This window comes from Peromyscus eremicus, chromosome 9, assembly GCF_949786415.1.
Source record: "Peromyscus eremicus chromosome 9, PerEre_H2_v1, whole genome shotgun sequence".
Taxonomy (NCBI): Eukaryota; Metazoa; Chordata; class Mammalia; order Rodentia; family Cricetidae; genus Peromyscus; species Peromyscus eremicus.
In genome coordinates, this window is record NC_081425.1 from 47467938 (window position 1) to 47490993 (window position 23056).

General features: G+C 45.4%; 1 protein-coding gene across 1 annotated transcript in view; it reads left to right on the forward strand.

The window, feature by feature from the left end:
- Nucleotides 1-23056, forward strand: part of Lrch1 (leucine rich repeats and calponin homology domain containing 1) — a 199631-nt gene that overhangs the window by 65649 nt on the left and 110926 nt on the right. The window contains exon 2 of the mRNA XM_059273333.1: nt 21698-21842. Coding sequence (XP_059129316.1) covers nt 21698-21842 — 145 coding nt within the window. The remainder of the gene's footprint in view (nt 1-21697; nt 21843-23056) is intronic.

Genomic DNA, 23056 nt, shown 5'->3' on the forward strand with positions numbered 1-23056 from the left:
CTGGCCTTGAACTCACAGATCTGCCTGGCTCTGCCTCCCTAGTGCTGGCATTAAAGCCATGATATTCCGACTTCCTGGCTTTATAAATGTGATGAATACTGAGTAGCATTTTCTTTTAATTTCTTGATTGGTTTAGCCTCACTTTAATGTTTGAGGAATGCTTCCTGCATGTTTTGTTTAGACAGTATGTTCTAATGGAAAGACCTTTAGATTGGGTAGTGAGATTCCGTCATCAGTTTGTAAACGTCATATGTGGAAAGAGAAGAAAGCGTTAACCTCATAGTCCAAAGGAGAGAGTCCAGATTCAGAACAACCACTGACCAGTGGAGAGTGCGTGAGTCCATGCAGCATCTGATGGTGTTATTAAGAGTGTGTGGAGGAGACACAGGCTAAGTCCTCTAAGCTCTTGGGAGCCAAGGTGATGCCAAGGATGCCTTTCTTTCTGACCCTTGGCTAGTCGTGATGCGCCACACCTCACTGCTTCCCTGTGGTTTTCCACCATACCCTCTTCTCTCCCCGTCCGCCGGGTGTGTAAATGGATACACATGCTGAGGTCAGGAAGGGTGCTAGGCCTGAGCTCCTCCTCCATGGAGCCTGCCATGCTGCTCCCGGGGGACACAGCTGTCAGTCATCGCAGTGGTGGTGTGCTCCCCGGGGATAAACGTGGCTGCCTCTTTTGATGGTTTGCAGGCTTTGAGCCCGTGTGATGTCTTTGAGTCATCTACATTCATTCATTCATTCTTTCTTTCTTTTTTTTTTTAAATCATCCTCATTATTTTATTATTTTTTTTTTGGGGGGTGGGTGTGATCTCACACCCGATGGCCAGGTGCATTGATGTGGGTGCTGGGGATTGAACCTGGGTCCTCTAGACCATCAGTCAGTGCTCTTCACCCCTGAGCCATCTCTCTCCTCATCATCCTCATTATTAAAATTTTTTCTCGCCGGGCGGTGGTGGCGCACGCCTTTAATCCCAGCACTCGGGAGGCAGAGGCAGGCGGATCGCTGTGAGTTCGAGGCCAGCCTGGGCTACCAAGTGAGTTCCAGGAAAGGCGCAAAGCTACACAGAGAAACCCTGTCTTGAAAAACCAAAAAAACAAAACAAACAAACAAAAAAAACCAAAAACCAAAAAACAAAAAAAAAAAGGAAAAATTTTTTCTCTTTATAACTCGTTAATGTTCCAAGTTCAGGTTCACAGTTACACTAAGGGGTGCTGTGGGGTTGGGGCCGGTCACGTTAGCCTTGCCGCCATGGAGCTAGAGAGCTAGGGAAACAGTAGAAGCCTGGTGGCAGCAGCAGCCTTCAGAAGACCTTAATGTCTTCCTCTACACAGATATGCTGTGGTAAATACAACTGACCTGATTGATTTGGTTGTTTTTGTTGTTGTTGTTTGGTTTTTATTTTATTTTATTTTTTTGAGACAGGGTCTTATGTAGCCCAGGCCGACCTAGAACTCACTATGTAGCCAAGGGTGACTTTGAACTCTTTATACTCCTGCCTCTGCTTCCCAAGGGCTGGTATTGTAGGTATGTACCACTGTGTCTTTAATATGAAGGACTACTTGATGGAAGGAAGAGGCTGTAAGAGGAATACAAAGGGAATGGTGGGGTGGTTTACCCGATAAAATGGATTTCCATGCAAAACTAATGACCTCATTCCATCCCTGAATCTCTCAATGGAAGGAATAAACTCTTTTTGTTTTTGTTTTTATTTTTTGAGACAGGGTTTCTCTGTGTAGCTTTGCGCCTTTCCTGGATCTCGCTCTGTAGACCAGGCTGGCCTCGAACTCACAGAGATCCGCCTGCCTCTGCCTCCCGAGTGCTGGGATTAAAGGCGTGAGCCACCAATGCCCAGCATAAATCAACTCTTAATGTGTACACACACACACACACACACACACACACACACACACACACAGACATACACACACACACACACACAGACATACACACACTGTTTTCTCTCACATACAGACACAGATGCAATAGTAATAATATAAAAATTTTTTAAAGTTAAAAATAAAACTGTAAGTCTCGTGTTAGCTGCGAAAAATACAAAAATCTCTTGGAATCACCCAAAGAACATTGTGTAGGGTCCTGCATAAGGCACAAGGTGACACAGGAACAGCCTGTGACTTGGACTTTGGAGTCACATGGAGGCTCTGTTCAGCTTCCTGGGACACTTAACAGCCAGCTGCTTTGAGATCCCACATGTGGTCCGATCATGAGTGTGACATGGTGGCTTCTGCACTCCGCTGCCCTCAGCCCCCTGCGACCAGTCCAATGCACCACAGAAATGCCCTGGCGCAGGACACAGGACGTCAGGCTTTGCTCCCGCTGAGGCCCGTGAAGTACCTGTTGGACTAGCCATCTTGCAAGCCTCACTAGTGATTTTTTGTTGTTTATTCTGAATGTGACAGTGTCTGTGAAATCTCTCTGAACCCCAGGAAATAAATACCACAGAAGTCTGCCTTCCCTCTTAATCCCAGGTTCCCAAGAAGCTGGGGAGAACATTGCAGAAGCCCCAGGGAAAGTTACAGAGATACTTAGGGCACAATCAGTGATTGGAACAGCAGCTCTAGAACCCTGGGACACAATCCTTCAGCATCATGAAAACATTGTCTTCTCAGTGTTTACACCTAGCTCATTTGGTCCTTCATTTCTTGTTTTGCTTGTTACTTTATTTTTGACTTTTCAACCAGTCCCATGGAAATGCATTTTCTGTTACGTATGCCAAGCAAAAATTAAAATACCAGCATGGATACTGTTGCTAATCAACTGCATGGGTAAAAACCCTCTCATTGGCTGCCGAAGTTGTCAATGGGCCCCTGACTGGAAGCCCCTTGTAATCAAACCTTTGGTTCTGTCTTTAGGAGTGTCTCGGCATCCTAGGACCCATTGTGTGCAAGCCCAGTGGAGTGTGAGCCTTGGTGGAGGGCAGTGTGGTACCGCAGCTGGTGACCGAGGAAATGACTGTGTCTAGGAGTCCAAGAATAATATTGATGAATTAGTTGTATAGCAAGGGCGGCGTTGGGGCAAGGCTGTCTGAATCTGGGGTGCTTCTGTCCTGTTTCACGTGACCTGCTGCCCAAGAAGCCAAGGTGTTTACTCGTTCCCGACTCAGATTTTGGGGAAAATGTTACCAGGTGGTTTGTTCTAGTTTCTCTTTTAGTTTTGTGTTCATTAAGCAATGGCCTAGGAAATGACATTGTTTGTCTGACGGGAATGAGCCTCAGCGTTGAAGCTATGAATTCTGGGAGAGGTGCGTTTTGACTGTCTCTCCTTCGTGATATGCTGTCAGGTTGATCCTAGAACAACAGTTGGCATGGATTGATACAGTAAGGAGGGCAAAATACAGGTTAGCACATTCATTGGAAAGCATTTGTAATCTCTCTGTGGTGAGCTCAGACTTCAGAGAGATCTGGCCCGCGTGTCCTCCCCGCCCCCCTCTCCCTCCCAACATGGTTCTTTCCAGTCCTACCCTTGCACCCCGGTTCCCTCCTAATTCTGCCTGGAGGGAGGACAAGCTTCCCACATCTGGGACCTATGTTTGTCTGAAAGCCCCAGGGAGATCTCGCTCACGATTGGCCCCTGCCCCTCCCTCCTCCCTCTGAACTCTATTTAGACTTACAGGAAAAGATTTGAGGCTTTTTGCAAGCTTTCAACTCCAAGGTATTTTGGAAAACTGTAATTTTGTTTGTTCCCCTCTGTATGCTGTGGCTTCTTCAAACACCAGTGTGATTATTTTCTGCATCCTTTGCATAACAAGCATTTCTTCTTCGACTGCAGGCTCCAGAAGTACGTTCTGGAGTGCATTCCGCACACAGCTCCTGCTCCTCGACGGGGGCTGTCTCCACAGCGGACAAGCTGGCTGCGATGCCTGGGCTGGCTTTCCAGGTGCCTCCTCAGTCGTGCCTGGGCACTTGGCCTCCGCATGCGCGGCAGCCAGACTTGCCCAGTGTGTTGCAGATTCCCTGGAAGCCACGAATTACTGCTGAGTTATTATTAAACTTAATTTGATGATAATGAGGTGGTTCTGTGTAATAGCACTTTGGGTAGATTTTACCCATAAATTAGCAATTTGTGGGAGACCATTAGTGAGTGGCAGGGGCTCTCACGTTGGATTGTTGGATAACTGGGGTTTGGATCCTAGATTTTTCACTTGCCTGCACCCCTAATCTATTTGGAATTTATTTTGGTATAAGAAGTCAACTTTGTATCTAGCTGTTCTTTTAAGACATTTTTGAAATATGTATGCATATATATATATATATGCATATATATATATAAAACCTTAAATTTACCGTTTTAAACATTGTGGATATGTGTGGTGTATGTGTGTCTTCCCGTATGTGCACGTACATGCAGAAGGTTGACACTGTTTTCCTTAGCTGTCCACCCCCCCTTTTTTTGATAGGATGGCTTAGTGAACCTGGAGTTCATTGTTTGCCTAGACTGGCTAGGGACCTGCCTGGCTCTGCCTTCCCCGCTCTGGGATTTCAGACATTTACCACTGTGCCGGTTTCTACACGGTTATTGCTATTCCATCTCAAGGCCTCATGCCTACTTTATGGTACTTTACAGACTGAGCCAACTTCCCATCCCCCAACTTCCACATTTTTATTTAAGTGTACAGTTTGATGGCATTGAGTACATTTATAACTTTTTGACCTTGAAGCTGTGCCCTAGAAGCCACATTATTTTAACTTTTTGTATCTCACTTTCCTTTCTGTAAGTAAAAAGAACACCCCCATTAAGTTTTTGTTTGTCCAGGTTGACCTCTAACTCACAGTCTTCCTGCCTCAGCCTTGTGAGTGCTGGGATTGAAGGAGTATTCCATGGAGTCTAGGAAGGCTGTAGTTGTCTGTTTTTTGTTTTTTGTTTTTTTTTTTTTTTTTTTTTTTGGTTTTTCGAGACAGGGTTTCTCTGTGTAGCTTTGCGCCTTTCCTGGAACTCACTTGGTAGACCAGGCTGGCCTCGAACTCACAGAGATCCTCCTGGCTCTGCTTCCCGAGTGCTGGGATTAAAGGCGTGCGCCACCACCGCCCGGCAACTGTAGTTGTCTGTAAATGAGATTAAGAGTTAGAAAACCCTCGGCGTTTGTAAAGTGACACAGTGAGTGCTCAGTAACGATTGTGGTTCAGAGGCTCACACTGCCAGCAGGCTACTTAAGAAGCCTGAGATTCTGGTGTCACATGCACGCCCCGTACACCGCACATATACGTACGTGGGAGTCATTACTTTCCACTCAGTCATAATGTAGGTAGAGAATTCCCATTGCAAAAATCAGATAGTTTTGCATCATTTTTGTGTTGACTTTAGCACGGGGCTAATAACGTGATTTGAACTTCAGCTGAGAAGGAGATTTTTAAGAAACAGATTGAGATTACAAAAGAATGAATAATAAAAAGGTAAGACCTCAATATTCACCTATAAAACAGTGTAGGAGACTTGAAAGTGGGGGAGGGCTTCTGAATATATTCTGCCATCTCCTCTTTTCAGAGCCTTAAAGGAAATTTCTTTTATTAAGAAGTTGTGAGAAGGAGCTGGAGACATGGCTCAGCCGTTGACAGTACTGGCTGCCCTTCCAAAGGACCCAGGTTCAATTCCCAGCACCCACATGGCAGTTCACAGCTGTCTGTAACTCCAGTCCCAGGGGATCCGACATACACGCAGACAAGACCCCAAGGTACATTAAATAAATAAATCTTAAAAAGAAAGACGTTGTGAGTAGTAGTTATTTGTTACGTATAAGGAACTCAAGATGAGCAAATGATGTGGTCAGGTGAGGAAAAAGAGAAACCTTAGAGAATGGTAAGCATTTTGCTTCCATTTAAATCTTCTGGAAATTTCATGCATGAAGATAATACCCCAGTTAAATCTAGCACCCCCGAATTGTCCCAACAGGTCAAGTGGTTTCTAGTTTAAAAATAGGGTGAGATGGTTTGTACTTTACAGTCAGCAATCTTCCTGCTCTTTGGTTCAGCAAGAAAACATTCATTTGCAAAAGGGATACAGGAACCGTCCAATCAACTCTTTGTAGCTTTAAAATTCATGTTCTCACAATACTATATTCAGTCACCATCACAAACATGCCTTTCTTATCCACGCTGTCCTAGCTAAATGTGAACTTTAAAAATTGGAAATTCAGGCACTTTTTAGACAGTTTACTCTTTGTTTCATATTTTGGGGCTTAAAAAAAAAGTTGCCCAAGGAAAAAACTCATAGAAGGAGCCTAGCTTTTAGGTTGGCATGGTGTTTTGGACTATGATCGTGTTCTTGTTTGGGGGGGTCTTGGTAGTAAATTAAGTTTAATTGAACAAATTTATTTCTGCAGCATGGATCATATTTGGTTTCTAAAAAGAAAGTGAAAAATGTCTAATTAAAATTCACCATCCAGTTGCACGTGCTGGGTCAGGGTATCAGAGTAGTGCCATGCCACTGTTATTATTGACTTAAGTAATACACATGCGGAGGGTGCTGGGGTGGGGTAATAGTGGGCATGGGGTCAGAAGTTCCAGTCTGGCAATTCCCCCTGAGGAGTTGTGACAGAGAAAGGCATTGGCCTCATGGCGTCGTCGCAGCTCTTGGTAGACTCTTTCCTAATTCTTCTCCTTCCTTGTCACATGTTCTCGGGGTGACATTACACTCCTTATTCATATACTGATGTCTTCTTCCTAGCTAACATTTTACCAAGGCATTTTTTTGTGGGCCTTCAACCCCAGATCAAGTGGAGAATAGGCCCTCTGCTTGGCTGCCCACTGATGCTCTTAAATCAGTGCGGGAGAAAGGAGCCTCGTGGTGATTCCTGTCACTCCCAGTGTGTTTATTTTCCTGTATTCCTTTTAGTGAGCATGGCACCACATTCCGGGGCACTGCCCTGCAGGGGTTGGAAGCCCCATGCTACTCCTTCAATTGCAGATTAGACTGATGGCTGAGTTCTGCTAACCCTGCTTCACAAGTGTCTCTCTTGTCCATAGTTCCTTCCCTGTTTCTCCTCACTCCTTCCCCTGCTTCTCCTGGTGGAGATGGTGGAGGTGATCCTCCATGAATCCCTGCTGAGTGTCAGCTCCTTAGGGGGCTGATGGTGGTTCCTCAGAGAGAGCTACCTGTCCTTCTGATCTGCATCCTGGCTGGGCCTGTGATCTGTGAGTATCCTGTCCGGAGACTCATCTCATGTCCATGGTTCCTGGAAACCTTCCTTAACCTTTGTCAGCGGAGTGGGATTTTACCACATTTAGAGATGTCCCTCTACGCTCCGTACATTCTCTTTTGTCGGCTTGTCTGCCTCCTCCGTCAGACTCCGTGTTACTCTAAGTTATGTTCATATATACTATCACTTATGTTCATATATACTAACATGGCTTCTGTGTCTCACAAATGACATTCCAGTAAGTAACTGAGTGCCTGGGTGAATGTTCTAGTGCTTTTTGTCCGGGGTGGGAGGGCACTTTGCCCAGCACCCATGACCTGCAGCTGAACATCCTTCCATGATCTCCAGATGGAGATACTTTTGTTTTATCCCCTCCCTCGCACCTCCGTGATGGGGATTAGACCTAGGGCTTTGCACATGCTGGGTAAAGACAAGTGTCCATGATTGTGCTGCACTCCAAGCTCCCAGGTTGAGCGTCTTGATGAGCAGAAGTACCGAGGTCGAATGTGACTGGATGACTGCAGTGAATTGTACATCTTTCTGTCAGGGGTCTGTCCCTGCTGTGACCGTTCCCATGATCTCACTTTTAATCCACAAACTCACATGGTAACCTGGATTGCATTTCACTACTGTAGTCACTTTCCAGTTACTCTCTGTTGACTGCTTCCTACTTTTCTACTCCCCTTAAAGCTTTGGCACCTTGTCTATCCCCCACTCCCAGCTCACTGGATCTGCAGGCCACCAGAAGGAACACCCCTCTGTCCTCACCACTGATGTGTTCATTTACCTGCAGCTCTGTCCACTCTAGCCACTAGCTCGCCTCTCTTGCGGTAGGAGGACTATCAGTGGACCTGGGGAGGGCACACCCCCAGCAGAACAGAGCACCATCAGCTGTGCTCCTTATCTTCTAAAGTCATTCCCTTCCCTCAGGCTCTTCTCCTCAGGGTGCAGGCCTGCTGACACACTTCTTCCCTGTACCAGTCCTCTTCTGCTCCCCTTCGCTTTGGTTAGTGTAAACACACACTTATTTCTCTCCTAAAAGTTCTCAGTTGTGATAGAATAGTTAGAGAATGCACTTTTGCTGGGCGGTGGTGGCGCACGCCTCTAATCCCAGCCCTCGGGAGGCAGAGCCAGGCGGATCTTTGTGAGTTGGAGACCAGCCTGGTCTACAGAGTGAGATCCAGGACAGCTCCAAAGCTACCCAGAGAAACCCTGTCTTGGAAAACTTTAAAAAAAGAAAAAAATACACTCTTTAAACTTACATTATAGCTGGGCGTGAACAAATAAATAAATTTATAGTATAAATGTTTGCATGGTTCAGGAATGTGAAGTACATCACATTGTTGTGTAGTCTGTCTCCAGAACTCTGCATCTTGCAGAACAGGAACTTCTCCAATTAAACACTTGGTCCATTAAATGAGTTTTCACCTTCCACATAGACCATTTCTTTATCTCCATTGCCCTGTCCGTGTTCAGTGATCCACTCTGTTCTCACACTTTGACTACATTCCTTGGTGATTTTTCTAGAGAGGTCTTTACTGTGCCGCTTATGTCCCGACAGCCTTCCAGATAGGTCTTTCATGTTCTCGCCTTGCATGCTTCCTAGCTTCATGTCTTTACCTGTGCATATGGTGGACGTCTCCACTAACAGCTCTAAAATGACCTTGACCTGCACCAGGTGTCTGCCCAGGTTTCTGTGCCTGAGGATGGTCACTCCATTCTTTCCTGGAGGAGTCACATCTGGCTGTTCATTTTCTCTCAGAGCTGCTTCTGCAAGTCCCACCAGCTGTGCGCTCAGATCTGTATCCTTACTTGTTACTATGACAGTATGTGACAAGGACCACTTAAGGGAGGAGAGACTTATGTTGGCTTACAGTTGGAAGGGATGCAGTCCTCCATTGCAGAGAAGGCCTGGTCTAAGGAGCAGGAGGCAGCTGGTCACACTGTATCTCAGCAGTCAGGAAGTGGAGTCAGGCTATAAAACCTCAACATCCTCCCTCATTGACCCACTCCCTCCAGCAAAGCTCTACCCTCTAAAAATTCCACAACCTTGGAGTCCAGATGTTCAGACACGTGAGCCTATGGGGGTGGGGTGGGGAGGGGAGGATGTTTCATATTGAAAGCACAACAGAGGCATAAACCGAACCTGACCACCCTGTGCTACACCCTTGGCTTACTCTGTCACAGCCACCACCCCCACCCAGCACTTCAGTCTTCCTGCCCCTTTTCCTTGCCTGTGGCAACAGTCCTCAGCTACTCTGGCCCTTGCTCCTTCAGTCTGAAGAGACCTCTAGGAAGAGCCTTTTAAAGGTGAGTAAAACACTCCAAGGGTTGGTAGATGCTGGAAGCCCAGATTTTTACCCCGAGACCACATCAGTGTCATTTATTTTTTTAATTTTCTCACTGGGGTTCTCCCTGCCAGCAACCCTTCAGTGTGCCACCAGTCCCCACCCTAGGGCCACTCACTGACTGTTCACTCTGGGAAGGGATTTAGCCACGAGGTCTTCTGGGACGTCATCTGTTCCTCTTTGCAGCTGTTCGTACTGTGAGTTCCTCCCTGCTAACTCCATTTGAGAAGCCACAGCCCTCCCTGTGCTTCCTGGCACCCTTAGTCCACACTTGCCAGCAGCGAGTCTGTGATTGGTTCGCTGGGTTAGTTCGTCCGGCCTCCTTAAAATGTCACTTCTGGAAGGCTGGAAAGCTGTGCTTGCCTTCTGTGTAGAACGATGTGTGGCATGTAGTCGGTATTTATCAAGTAACTGAAGTTTTCACAAAGCAGAAATGTCTAATTAATTGCCTATCCCCCTCTTTTTTAGACCTAATTTGAAATTTCAAAGTCTTTTTTCATCCAAATCGTTACCAAGATGATTTTTAAATTCCCCCAAACAGAAATGATATATATGAAAATGTCATGATGAAAATTATTATTTTGTATACTATCTAAAAAAAATCTCTAATTTTCTCTTAATTTTCTAAGAGCATACACATGACATTTTAATTTTTATAGTGCTGAACAATTTTTATAATATGAAATGTCATTAATGATAAAAAATTTTTAGTTTTATGTATACAAGGGAATTGCTGTAGATTTTCAAGTGGACTTACATTAAAATTTTCTTTCCTAGGGGTTATTACATTTAAATACATTAGAGTGGCTTTAAGTCTTCCAAGTCCTGTCTGTGTGAGAATATCACTAGTAACATCTCTGAGGGGTTTTGTGGCAGTGATTTTTTTTCTTTAACTTTCTAAGGAGCATATTGAAATGGACACTGTGGGTAGCTTTTGAAGTTTTTGCTTCTGTGAGATTCGTTTTACTGATGCGATTGACACCATGTGGTATCAATTCTGAATCCTCTGTGATTTCTACTTCAAAACGCTGCTGCTGCTGCTGCTGCTGCTGCTGCTGCTGCTGCTCCCCTTCCCTGTTTGTTGTGTTTGACATGAGCCGTTAACTCCAGTTTCTCAACTTGCTAGTTAGGCAGAAATTGATTCCAGATCAAAGGAAAGATTCATTTCGCCGTCTTGGAACCCTTTAAAATGGTGATACACCTTCTGTGCCAAATTCAAAAGTCTCCTAGAGGGTCGATAATTTTATCTTTGATGATGAAAGATCTGATGTATGTAGTCTCACCCCTGAGATTATTTACAGTACATTTTTTTTTGTAAAACAGGAAAAAAAACTTGACTTGCCTCTAAAAGCCTTTTGATTTTTAAGAAGGAGAACCAGATTAGTAATAGATGTGGATGTTTCAGAAGCCGCAAAAGTCTTGCATGCGCTTGGCCTCGGGTTGGGGGTGGGGAGGGGCGCGGAGTACTGGTTTCCCCAATGCTCTTGTTTGCCTTTTTATCTTTATCACTGGGCAGAGTGGTGTCCAGCCTGCCTTCGCGCTTCAAGAATCAAGTAATCCTCCTTATTCAGCCTCCCAAGTAGCTGGGAGTCCAGATGCGCACTCATGCCCAGTGTATTTATTGTTTTGTCTTGTTATTGTTATTATTGTATTTACCATTTTGTGTATAATAAAGGATCCAATTAACTGTGGGTCCTGGTGGGACTGATGCTTACTAGATATTTCAGGCTGTTTGGTTTCAGAAGTTTCCAACTAAAGTCAAGACCGTGGAAAAATCTTTATGGTATAATCATTTTCTTATAAGGGCCTTTTTGAGGTTTCCCTGGCATATTTCCCCATCTTTTGTGGTTGAGGACCACTCTTCTGTCAGTACCCTCAGCCCTCACAGTGCGCAATGTTTCATCCTTGACAACGAGCCTACAGAGATGGTAAAGTGTGAGACGGCAGAGTCCACTCTCCAGTCCTTAGCGTCCCTGGACATCACTGTCTGCACTTCAGCATGGCTCACCTGGCAGCAGCCTCTAGATTCCTTAATCACTAGGAATTGGTCTTGAGCAATCCTTTAGCAGAACGGCTGCTCCCTCCGTTATCAGCTATTTGGCTTAATCAGTGAGACATTCACTCCACTTCAAGTGTGATATCAAGAAGAGACCCCAGGATGAAAACTCCCAGAGGCCTCTCCTTTCCCCCTTGCACTCCAACAATCCCAGTCTCTTCCTCCCGCCACCGGTTGAGCAGCTGCTCCAAGTTCTGTTGTTCCTTCCAGGCAACGCTGGGCTTCTCTGCACCTGGAGGAAGCCCATTCCTACAGCAGCCTGTGCCCCTGTGTGCATCCAGACTTCTCTCTAGAGTTCCGCCACTGAGCTGTGCATGCCTTCTTTGGACACTGAGATTGTTAGAGGGGGAGCCATGGACTACCCGAGTCAGCTGTCACCAGCTGAGCTCAGGACGCTGCTGACTGCTTCCTTTGCATCATTTCCCTCCCCAGAAATGCAAGGGGCAAGCCATTCTAGCACATATGGCTAGCAGTGTGCGGAGAGGAGGGATGGATGGATGGAGGGATGGATGGAGCTAGAGAAAACTGGTGAGTACGATTTAGTGGACAGAAAAGCCATCGAACTGATTTTGAGATTTTCCACTTGTTATACAGAAGCATAATTAGGTTGGCCAGCCGCCACAGCATACACCTGTAATCCCAGCACTTCGAAAGCTAAGGCAGGAAAACCGTAAGTTCAAAGCTAGCCTAGACTAATAAGACATTGTCTCAAACAAACACCTTATCCCCGAATAAAACATATATACCTATATGTATGCATAGTTAGTAAACAAGGGTAATTAGTTTGCTGGTATTTCTTGTGGAACATGCTTTCCAGTTACATCTAATCTACTTGTAACTCAGACCTTATGTCTTGCTGTGTATTGGACTAAGTCAATGGCAACACATTTGTGCCTATTCTTCTTAGAGTGCTTTGCTCTGTGTGGGCACTATTCTGAGGGCGTACTCTGTGTGGCCTAGTCTAACCCTTTCAAGAACTCTGGAGCATCTGCTGTTCTCATCCTCATGTTATAGGTGAGGAAACTGAGTAGCGGTAGGTGATCATTTCCAAGTCTTCCCAGCTGAGTGCGAGGCCAGGGCTTGAAGTTACATTGTGTGGCCCAAGCACCTGCTTTCCACCCACATTCACCATCCCCTTCGTTCAGCTCTAGCTTCACTGAGCTCTAGCTGTGTGGCTAAGGGCCTCACCAGTGTAGAACTTAGGTTCATGGCTGGGGAAGATAAATTAGCAACCAAAATACACAACTAAATAGAAATCCAAGTGCTAAGGGGAACACAAGAGAAGAGCACTGCTACAAATAGTTCAAGCCTTGTGGAGCTGACCAGTGAAATCTCCTTCTTGGTGGATCTTTTAGAAGTATGCCTGAGAGCTGGACTCTCTCTAGTCTTTTAGGAGTCTGCTGTTATTTCTGCCTGTTTGGCCCTTGCAGTATCTGGTGGTTAATCTGCAGAGTCAGGATTGAGTCAGCCATGGGCTCTGTCCCATTGCCTGGAGCCACGATCCCTTACTCTGGGGCCTTTCCAGACATGCCCCTCCTGTGGGTGTGTGGTGAATCTTGGGGCTGGGCTCCTGTGTTTATGGATAGCAGAGTGGAAAGTGAGGAAGTGGGTTTACCCTACGGGGGGGCTTTGTGGAGCAGAGAGGAAGCTCGGCACAGACAGGAAGATGGCACAGACAGGAAGATGGAGGAGACCTTGCCTAATTAGTTGAAGAAGGCTGGGGACCCCAGGCCATCCCTCTACACAAGATGCTGTCCCGAGGCAGTGGTCTCAGGAGGAGCCACAATACAAACGTGGGAACAGCTCTCCACAGCATTAGGAGGCACAGGGCCGCATGCAGGAGTGAGCCAGGACTTTGGACTTCCATGTGATGCTGACACATCTCACCAGTCTGACGTCATGGTTGGTGCTAACACAGGACTTCCCTCCTCTCTCCTTTCACTGTTTGTGTTCAATTACTCGTGGTCCGCTGTGGTCCAAAAATAACATTTGTCTTCCCTCTCAAGAGAGAGACCACAGCCACACAACTTTTATCTCAGTCTATTATTGAACCTGTTCTGGTCTGTCACCCTTTATTGTTATTCTCTTGCTATGCCCCGTTTGTAAATTCAGCTTTTTCGCAGGCATGCCTATAGAAGACCAAACAAAGGATGGATGGACTCAGTACTGTCTGGGCTCTTTAGGCATTCCCTGGGAGTCTGGGGCTGCAACCTTCTTGGACTTGGACATGGGTGAGAATCCTGGCTTCTGCAGTTAATTTTCATGGCAGTATGGTTATGGTCTGACTTGGTTTTCCTGAAACTGGTCATGATGTTGACTTCCAAGAATAGGCCTTTTCTTCTGACCAACCAACAGGATGTGGTCCACGAGGTCCCCAGCTGTCCTGGCCCATCAGAGCTGGTACATTGAGGATGGCTAGTGAGGATGGCAAACTTCGGATGTTATTGCTGGCACGTGGGGGCTTCATCCAGTTCCTCGTGAGCTACCACTTTTTTATACAAAAACAGTCCAGTGCCCTACCTCCAGGCAATCTTGCTGAGTGCACACTGGATTCCACGTACTGTTTTTCTACCCTACCCTGCTTATTTTTATTCATTTGGTCACTTTATTTTAGGAATTTGCAAAGCTTATTTTGGCAGCGTGATACTTATTGTTTTATTTCTGGCTGCTTGGCTTTCGTGTGAATACTTCAATTAAGCAGCGGATGTGGGCAGACGCGTCTTGGGGCGCTGGTTTGCTGCCCATGTGTGTTTGTGCTGGGGTGGATTTGACTCCCCACTGTAGAGCAAGACCCCAGGGTGGGTTTCCAGCTAGGACAGTTGCCTGCTTGGGTTGGGTGGAGAACAGAGGCACCCGGGGGGGGGGGGGGGGGACGACACACCCCCTTCATTTGGAAAACGTATTAAAGACCTGGCCAGAGGTCATGTAGCTTTTACAGGGCTGTGGAGTGTCTGCCGACCAGACCCCAGAAGTGGGCCAGTTGTTAATGGTTTTTCTGTCTACAAGATATACTCAGATGTTCAGTTGGTCTTCCTGGTACTCCAGTCTTGTGAGGCTGAGTGAAGAAGGCGCTCAGGAAGCTTTGGTGGCTGTTCAAGGGGGCTGGGAATCAGTTCTGTTCTTCACTAGTCTGTTTCTTACTGGGGATTACAGAGGCATCTGCCTTGCCTGGTTCTTGTTGAGGAGGGGAAGAAGCCGGGCTTGTGGAGAAGTTTCACTCAGTGAAGTGCTTGCTATAGAGATGAGGACCTGCCTTTAATCCCAGCACTTTCTTTAAAAATAAGGTGTGTATGTGTGTGGGAGGGGGGTGCGGAGACAAGAGGCTCCCTGGGGCTTCCTGGGTAGTCTAAGCCCCCAATAGAGAGCTGGGGAGGAGAGGAGGAAGGGACGAGGGAAGGGGAGGAGGGGAAATCTGTCTCAAAAAATAAGGCGGAGAGCAGTTGAGGAGGGTGCCTGGTGTCAAGCCCTGGTCTCTGTGTGTGGTGCACACATGTAAACAAAGGGGAAAAAATTTAAACTAATTTTCTATGTCTATGGCTTTTTCAAAATATGTCAAACTTGATTCCTGGCCAGATTCTTGATGCCTAGCATCTACGGAAACTTGCTGAGAAGGAACTGAGAATGAGGTTCAGATCCAGCCAAAGCTGACTCCAATTTGGGCAGTATTTCAATCCCACCTGAGGATCCTGGGAAGGGGCTCTTTATGTCCTGATCTCCTCTTGGGCATAGCCCCATCCCTGGGAGAGTGCTTGCTTCTGAGGCTTGGTGTAGAGGTGGAGGATGCCAGGGGGGCTGTGCATCGCCTCTTAGTTATCCCTGAACAGTGTGGGGGCATCACGTGGACACCACAGGAATCCCCATGGAGTCTCACTCCAGAGTTTCCAGTCACAGCCCCCAACTTCTAAAAACCTGTGAGTGACCAACAGGCTGGGAGGTTCTAGGCAGGTATAAGGAAAACAGTCTGAAATAGATGCACTGATACCCCTCTATATTTACAAAAACACCAGAGCTGTCAGTGACCCAAACAAACACAAATCCTTTGTCCAAGCCCTTTACCTTGTAAAAAAGCCTGTTTATCTCTGAATGGCTCCGGTCTTATCGGGTCTTTCACCAATGTACACCTGTGGTTTTTGTTGTCATTCAAAATTAAGATACGAATTGCCCTCTTAACCTGTGCTTGAGGTCTAGACAGCTTGTTCTTCCTGTGTTTTGAGTGGAGACCGTTTATTGCTCAGACTTTGGGGTGTCTGTGATTCTGTTACTACTGAGATGGGTGTCATCTTGGGCTGTGATGCCTTCTGTCAAGGTCTGAGTTAGGAGTGTTGACTGTCCTGTGCCTTTGATTACAACTAAGTCCTAAATTCACTCTGCCCCCCTCCCTTCTTTCTCCCTCCCCTCCCCTATCATCCCCTCCCCTCCTCCCTCTCCCATTCTCTCCTCTCTTCTCCACTCCACTCTCTGGACCTCTCCTCCCTTCCCATCTCCTCCTCATCCCCTCCATCTTTCCCTGCTCCATCTCCTCCCCTCCCCTTCCCTCTCCTTCCTTCCCTCTCTCCACCCCTCTTCCTCTCCCACTCTTTTTTGGGGGACAGAAAGTAGATAGTGTAGCCCCCAGCTGGCCTCCAACTCTAGGACTTCTTGTCTTGGTTCTCTAAGTGCTGGGACATGTGCATCCACCCCGTTCGTTCTCCCAGTTCTCCCTGCTCTCCCTCACCTCCTGCCCTCTTCCTCTCTAGCTTTACTTCTGGGTTTTCAGGGAACAGGAAACACTCGGAACCATTGGATTTTGTAATCCCATCATCTAAGTCCAAACACCTTAGTGCAGACTTCTCTTCCTTTCTAGGCATCCCATGATTTGCCCTTAGCTTACATAAAGCTCAGAGGAGCGTACCTGCCTTTTTTTGTACTCTTCTTTCTGTCTTCCACTGACAAAGTTGAGAATTAAACAGTGCTAAGAGACAAGTAGGGAAAAAAAAGGCCATATATTTGAAAACCTACCAAGATCAGGGCTTTCCTGTTTGCACATGAGGCATGAGTGTGTTTCCCTGTGACCTTGCTGTTGACTATATTTTGGTTGAATTTTGGACAAATCAAACTGGAAGAACTGACTTGTTATCTGGTCTTGTTGGCATCATTTCATAAAGAAGAGTGGTCTCTTGGGGGAGCACGGTCAAGCTCTGTGGTTTAGGCAAGTGACCCAAGCCTGTTTTTACCCATAGGCTGGAGGCAGTATTGTTCCATGTAGGTTTTGCATGAGGCATGGACAGATGTCACCAGCTGTATCTGTTCTTGCAGGCAGTAGTCAGCTCCTGATTTAAAACATGTATATCCACACACACAGTTTTATTTATTTCTAAATTATGTGTATGTCTGTGTTTGGGTATGAGCATGCAAGTCCTCTGGAACAGGAGTTACAGTTAGTTTTCAGCCACAATATGGGTTCTGTGAACCAAGTTCAGGACCTCTGCAAGAGTAATACAGGCTCTTAACTGCTGAGCCGTCCTTCTGGCCCCTGACTTAGGCCTTATTAAAAGCATACTTTGGAATATCCTGAAATATTATGGTTTGTTATGAGTTTGCCTCATTTTTCTATGAAATATTTAAGCTCCTTGAATGTGTGTGGTTTTCTATTTGTGTAGAAAGCATATGCTTAGGAAATGTTGATGAGTGTGTAAATAATTCAGCATTCAGTTAATTAACCCAAACAAACTCTTGTTGTGTTTTAATTTCCACACTGCTGACTAAGCCAGCTGTTTTTGTATAGGCATTGGGAGAGTCTAGGCTGCATGTAGATGTCTTAACCTTCTAATATAGAAACTGACACAAATCCAGAAATCCAGGAGCTCAGGGCAAAGGGAAATTGTCACTAGCTTGGTAGATATGGAGAACTACTTATTTGGGGTCAGTGAAGGCCTTGTCATGGTGGACACCCATGGTCAACAGCTTAGAACTTTATTTGTGATGTATATATAGCCTAACTCCTTTTGAGAAAGGATCTCTGAAAAGGTATATAGAGAATAGTCCAATTAAAAACAAGTTTTAATATAGCTCAGGTGGTAGCGTGTTTGCTTAGTGTGCATAATGCCCAGGGTTAGAGGTCTGGGTTTCATTCTTCAGCTTTGCATAAACCTGTAAGGCAGATATAGCAGCATCTTCCTTAAACCCAGCACGGAGATCAGGAGTTCAAGGCTACCACTACTATATAGAGAGTTGAAGGTCAGCCTGGGCTACATGAGACCCTGTCTCAAAACCAGACACAACCACATCAGCTTCAGATGGGCCTGATGAGTCAGACCTGGGGTCAGGTGGTAACACTGGCAGCTGAGGCAGGAGCGTTGTGAGTTCTAGGCCAACCTGAGCCTGCATAGTAATATCCCATCTCCAAAAGGAAAATCAACAAAAACCCCAAACCAAGCAAATAAGCAAACAAAATAAGAGTTTAATAGGAAAATATTAGATCCTATTTAAAATGAGGATGATTTAAGGCTTTCCCTTCAGCAGGTAGGACTAACCCCATCTCTACAGAGACCTTCTGAGTAGATCCGTCTGAGTAGATCAGTCTGCCCAGAAGTAGTATGGGAGGAAAAATGCTGAACTTTCCCCCATACCTGGACACCTTGGAGGAGATAAGAGGTGAGGACAGCAGACAGTCTGTGCTGTAAACACTGCAGACACAGAGTACACGCCACAGTTGTCTCTCTGAACTTCAGGGGGATTTTCTGAGCCAAACTCACAGGAAACAGCAGTATATGTTTTCTGGGCAGATTTCCTGCTTTGTAGCACACGAAAATCTTCATGTCTTCTGGAATTTTTTTTTTCTGTTTTGGTTCTAAACATTCACGACAGGAAATTTGCTTCACACCCCACCGTTTGCCCCCTACCCCCATCCAGGGCCTGGGACTTTATGGTCACTTCGGTCTGTTAAGTTAGGCACAAATTCATTGTGTAGTGAGATCGAGAATGCAGACGTTCTGGAAGACTGTTTTAGATGTGTGTTTATATACATAGAGATTTGCATATTTTAATAGTATATGTATGATACATATATTGCTTATCTGGACACACACACACTCACTCTCAAGTCTTTGCAGGTTCAGAAGAGTTTACAGTGAGAAGCCACATCAGTCCATCTAGCCAGAGAGCTTTTGTCTAGAAACAGCAGGTTTTTTTTATTAGTTTCTTAACTCTCCAGAAATAATTTACAGCTAAGTAACTGTGTAAAATACCCTCTAAAACACAGATGCTTCGTGCCCTGTTCTACACCGGGCCACTTACCAGCATGAACAAGTTACCTTCGAGATGGTTCCCTGTCAGCCACAGAGAACTCTTTCATTCCTGCCAATGAGTGCAGAGCACTAATGTTCATTGCAGAGTGTGATGTTTCAGTATTCCACGGCCTCACAGGAAATGCAATTACTGTTGTGTTCATATTTATTGGTTGATTTAATATTAGCATTATTTATGACATTTATTAATGGAGTATGAATATTTAATCAGCCTTCCACTGACATTTAAATTATTTTCTAACATGTAGGATTTCAAACTCTGCTAAAAATGCACCGTATTTGTAGATGAAAAAAGATTGGGTTAAAATGTATATACATTTATGTATTTCATGTATCTAATCTGTTTTGATATCTGTACACATATATAATACATGATGAAATGATAACTATAGCCAGGCAAATTAGGTTCTGTATCATCTCACATAGTTGACCTTTGTAGGTGGCGGTGGGGGAGGGGAGGTACGGAAGATCTTTGAGCACATCTCCAGTATACAGTATTCTTTTAAGAGGAAGCCCATCAGAAAGCAGCCCAGGGAACACATAAGGAAGTCAACGGAGCTGATTACCAAGATGGAAAATGGGTCAAAGCTGCACTCACAATGAGAGAAAGCAGAATTTCAAAAGAAAAGTGGAATTTCAAACCACCTTTTTGAAGTCACCTGAGAAACCCAGGTGGCATCTCAAATGGGAGGAGATGCCCACCCACCTCATACCTTCCATTCCTGTAGCAACTGTATTCATGTGTCCATTATTAGTGGTATTTTGTGTGTGTGTGGGGGGGGGGGGGAGGCGTGTCCATGCAGCTCACAGCACACATGTGACACACACAGGTTACCTTTACGGAGTTGGTTCTCACCTTTCTACCTTTACAGAGGTTTGGGGGATAGATCCCAAGTTGTTCCACTAAGGGCCTCTTTACTTCCTGAACCATCTTTCCTGGCCCTCATCCTCATTGAAAAAAATGTTTGTTGTTGTATGTGTGTAAGTGTGTTTGCATTCCTGCTGTGACTCAGGAGGTCAGAGGACAGCTCGTGGTAGCCTGTTCTCTCCTACCCTGGGAGTGCTGTAGAGTGAACTCGGGCACCAGGCTTTATCTGCTGCTTCCAGTAGTCTTTTTGTTGAAGAATTATTTATTTTTATTTCCTATCTTATGGTTGTTGTTGCCTGCATATGTGTATGTGCACTGGTGTGAGCCTGGTGCCCATGGTGTCCAGAAAAAGGTGCCAGATCTCTTAGAATTGGAGGTACAGATGGTTATGAACTCCATGTGGCTGCTGGGAATTGAATCTGGGTCTTCTGCAAGAGCCACAGGTATTCTTAACCACCAAGCCATTTCTCCAGCCCCTCTTTCTTTGAAACAAATGTATTTGACATTTCTTTTTAGTGGGGAGGCGAGGGCCATAGCATTTGTGCGGAGGTCGGAGATGAATTTACAAGTGGCAGCTCCCTCCATTGATGTGTAGGTCCTAGGATTGAACTCAGGCGGTCGGGCTGAATGGTCAGCCTGCTGAGCCATCTCTCTAGCCCTGGGATACAATATTCCTAAGATGAACTGGAATCCCCAGCTGGACAACCCTTCCTAGACTTACTCCTTTTAAACAACTTCGCGTCATGTGATCTCCATTTCTCCTCGCTCTCCGCTCTCCGTTTTATTATGTTAGATTCTGCTAAAATGTCACCAGTTAAAAGCTCTTTATTGACCATGTTCTCAGCATGGCAGTGTCTGTATTAGATTATTTGATATTTACTAGTGTAAAAGGTTTAAAAAAAACAACATTCAGGGGTTTGCAATTTATATTACTTTATTTTAAACAATGTTGGTCGCTTTTGTTTGTATGCTAGGAACCCTTTGTTTTCCCTTTTGTGTGTGCCATTCCCCTTCTTGCTGTGGGGCTGGGTATCCTTCCCCTGCTGAGCAGCATCCTCGGCATCCTCAGCATCCTACTGACAGTAGCATCTCCTTATCTTTGTATGAGACAAGTTTGTTTGGCTTGTGAATGGAAAGGCTGCCATCTCCTATTCTTTGCCGTGGGTTTCAGGTGTGGAGTTATAGCTTGTTTTGTCCTCTAAGTATTGTGTTCGTGGGTCAAGTTCATCCTCTTCCTTAAGGCTGTCTGGGAAGTTTTAAGTTCATGAGCATGAAGTTCCCAGTTTATCCTCCAGGTCTGGGCTTCACTCTGCACAGCTGTGGCGTCTTCTCTTTCCTGTATTTGGTGTCCTGTCTACTGTTCTACATTTCTCCATTAAAGATATTGCATCATTTTATTTGGGGGTGCTGTGTGTTCACATCTCTTCCCAGATCATGGCCCCTGTTTTTTGTGGACTTGGCCGTGGAGTCCACCTTTACTGGTATTTCCTGGGCAGACACACATTGGGTGTTAATAGACACAGTTGGTTTATCTTGGTCTTATACATTGTAAGTACTCTGGTGAAGAAAATGGTTTTTGTTTTTTTTTTTAGTTCTGATTGTGTCTGTCTGTAGAGGATATAACAGACAAGTTCCTCCTACATTAGAGTGGAACTCTGATTGGAATCAGTGCGGATAAGGAATGCAAGCCTGAGTGGATGGTTGTGGTAACTGTGCATATTTGTATATGTGAAAAGATAAGAGTTACATTCTTGCCTAAGAGAATTTCCAAAAGCTCCTTTTGTGTAGCCAGATTCACAAATCAGAGACCTAAGGTCTCACCGGCACCTTCGTTTCCCTTAACACGTGTGCTTCTGAATTTGCCCAAGAAACAGAAATCACAGGAGAGGTGCAAGACCAGAAATGTTGATGAAGTTCAGATGATAGCATGGAAAGCAGGAACAAGGGTGTTGATGCTCTAACAAAGCGTTCTTTCCCTTTTCTCGCAGATCTGTCTAAAAACCGGCTGGTGGAAGTGCCGATGGAACTGTGCCATTTCGTATCACTGGAAATTCTTAACCTGTATCACAACTGCATCCGGGTCATTCCTGAGGCCATTGTTAACTTGCAGATGCTTACCTACTTAAACCTGAGGTAGGTTTAACTTGGAACTTCTGATCACGTGCATTCAGGGACCAGCACAGAACCATGATACGTTCATCTATCGTCTTTGCTATTCTTGATCATACTTGCAGTTAAACCACAGAAATATTAAACATGCCCTATGTCCTAAATTTATAGGGCCCTTCGTATTGCTCTTGGGGCTGGACTTGCCCACATGTATCCGGGCAGGTTCGAAAAGGGAATATTTACATAGCATCCTTGTCCTCTCCCTGACGGTGTGTGTAAGGATGCTGGTATGCTGTCTTCAGGAATTCATGTCGATTTTGAAGGAGGGAGGGAGAAGAATGGCAGTTAAGGTATTTCAAGAGAAAGGGAGGTAGCCATTCTTTGTGAGTTCAGTCACTTTAAGGAAATTGTGGAGAATTTGAGTGTGGTATAGTGCACACCTTTAATCCCAGCACTTGGGAGGCAGAGGCATGTGGATCTCTGAGTTTAAGGCCAGCCTGGTCTACATAGTGAGTTCTAGGACAGCCAGGGCTACAGAGGGAAACCCTGCCTTGAAAAACCAACCAACCAACCAACCAACCAATAAATAAAAATAAAGTAAAACCAAAACAAACAAAAACCGAAAAGACCCCCAAACAAAAAGAGAAAGTGGTGGAGAACAGTTGAGCTCTCTAGCCAGATAGACAGTTTGCCTTCTTTTTTTTTTTTTTTTTTTTTTTTTTGGTTTTTCGAGGCAGGGTTTCTCTGTGTAGCTTTGCGCCTTTCCTGGAACTCGCTTTGGAGACCAGGCTGGCCTCGAACTCAAAGAGATCCGCCTGGCTCTGCCTCCCGAGTGCTGGGATTAAAGGCGTGCGCCACCACCGCCCGGCTGACAGTTTGCCTTCTTAATTCCCATTAAATTAAGCTGCTATTCTTTGAGCATGCCTTACTATATCTTGAGTAAAGTAATGTAACACGTTAAGGCTGCAGACTAGCTCTAGCATTTCAAGAAAATTGATGCTTTTAAAATCTTGGTTTTAAGCTTTGTAGCTGACTGCTCTGTTGAGATTCTAGCTCCTTGTTCCCTAAGTCTTTATCTCACATTGAGGATTTCAGGAGAGAGGGTGGAGTTGTTTTATTCCTTCTGTCTGAATGAAAACAAGTTCCCATGTTTCAGCCGGAATCTTCTCTCATGCCGCTAGCATCTCAGTGTGTAAAGGGTAGGACCAAACTCATCATCAAGGCTTGTGCTGCATAAC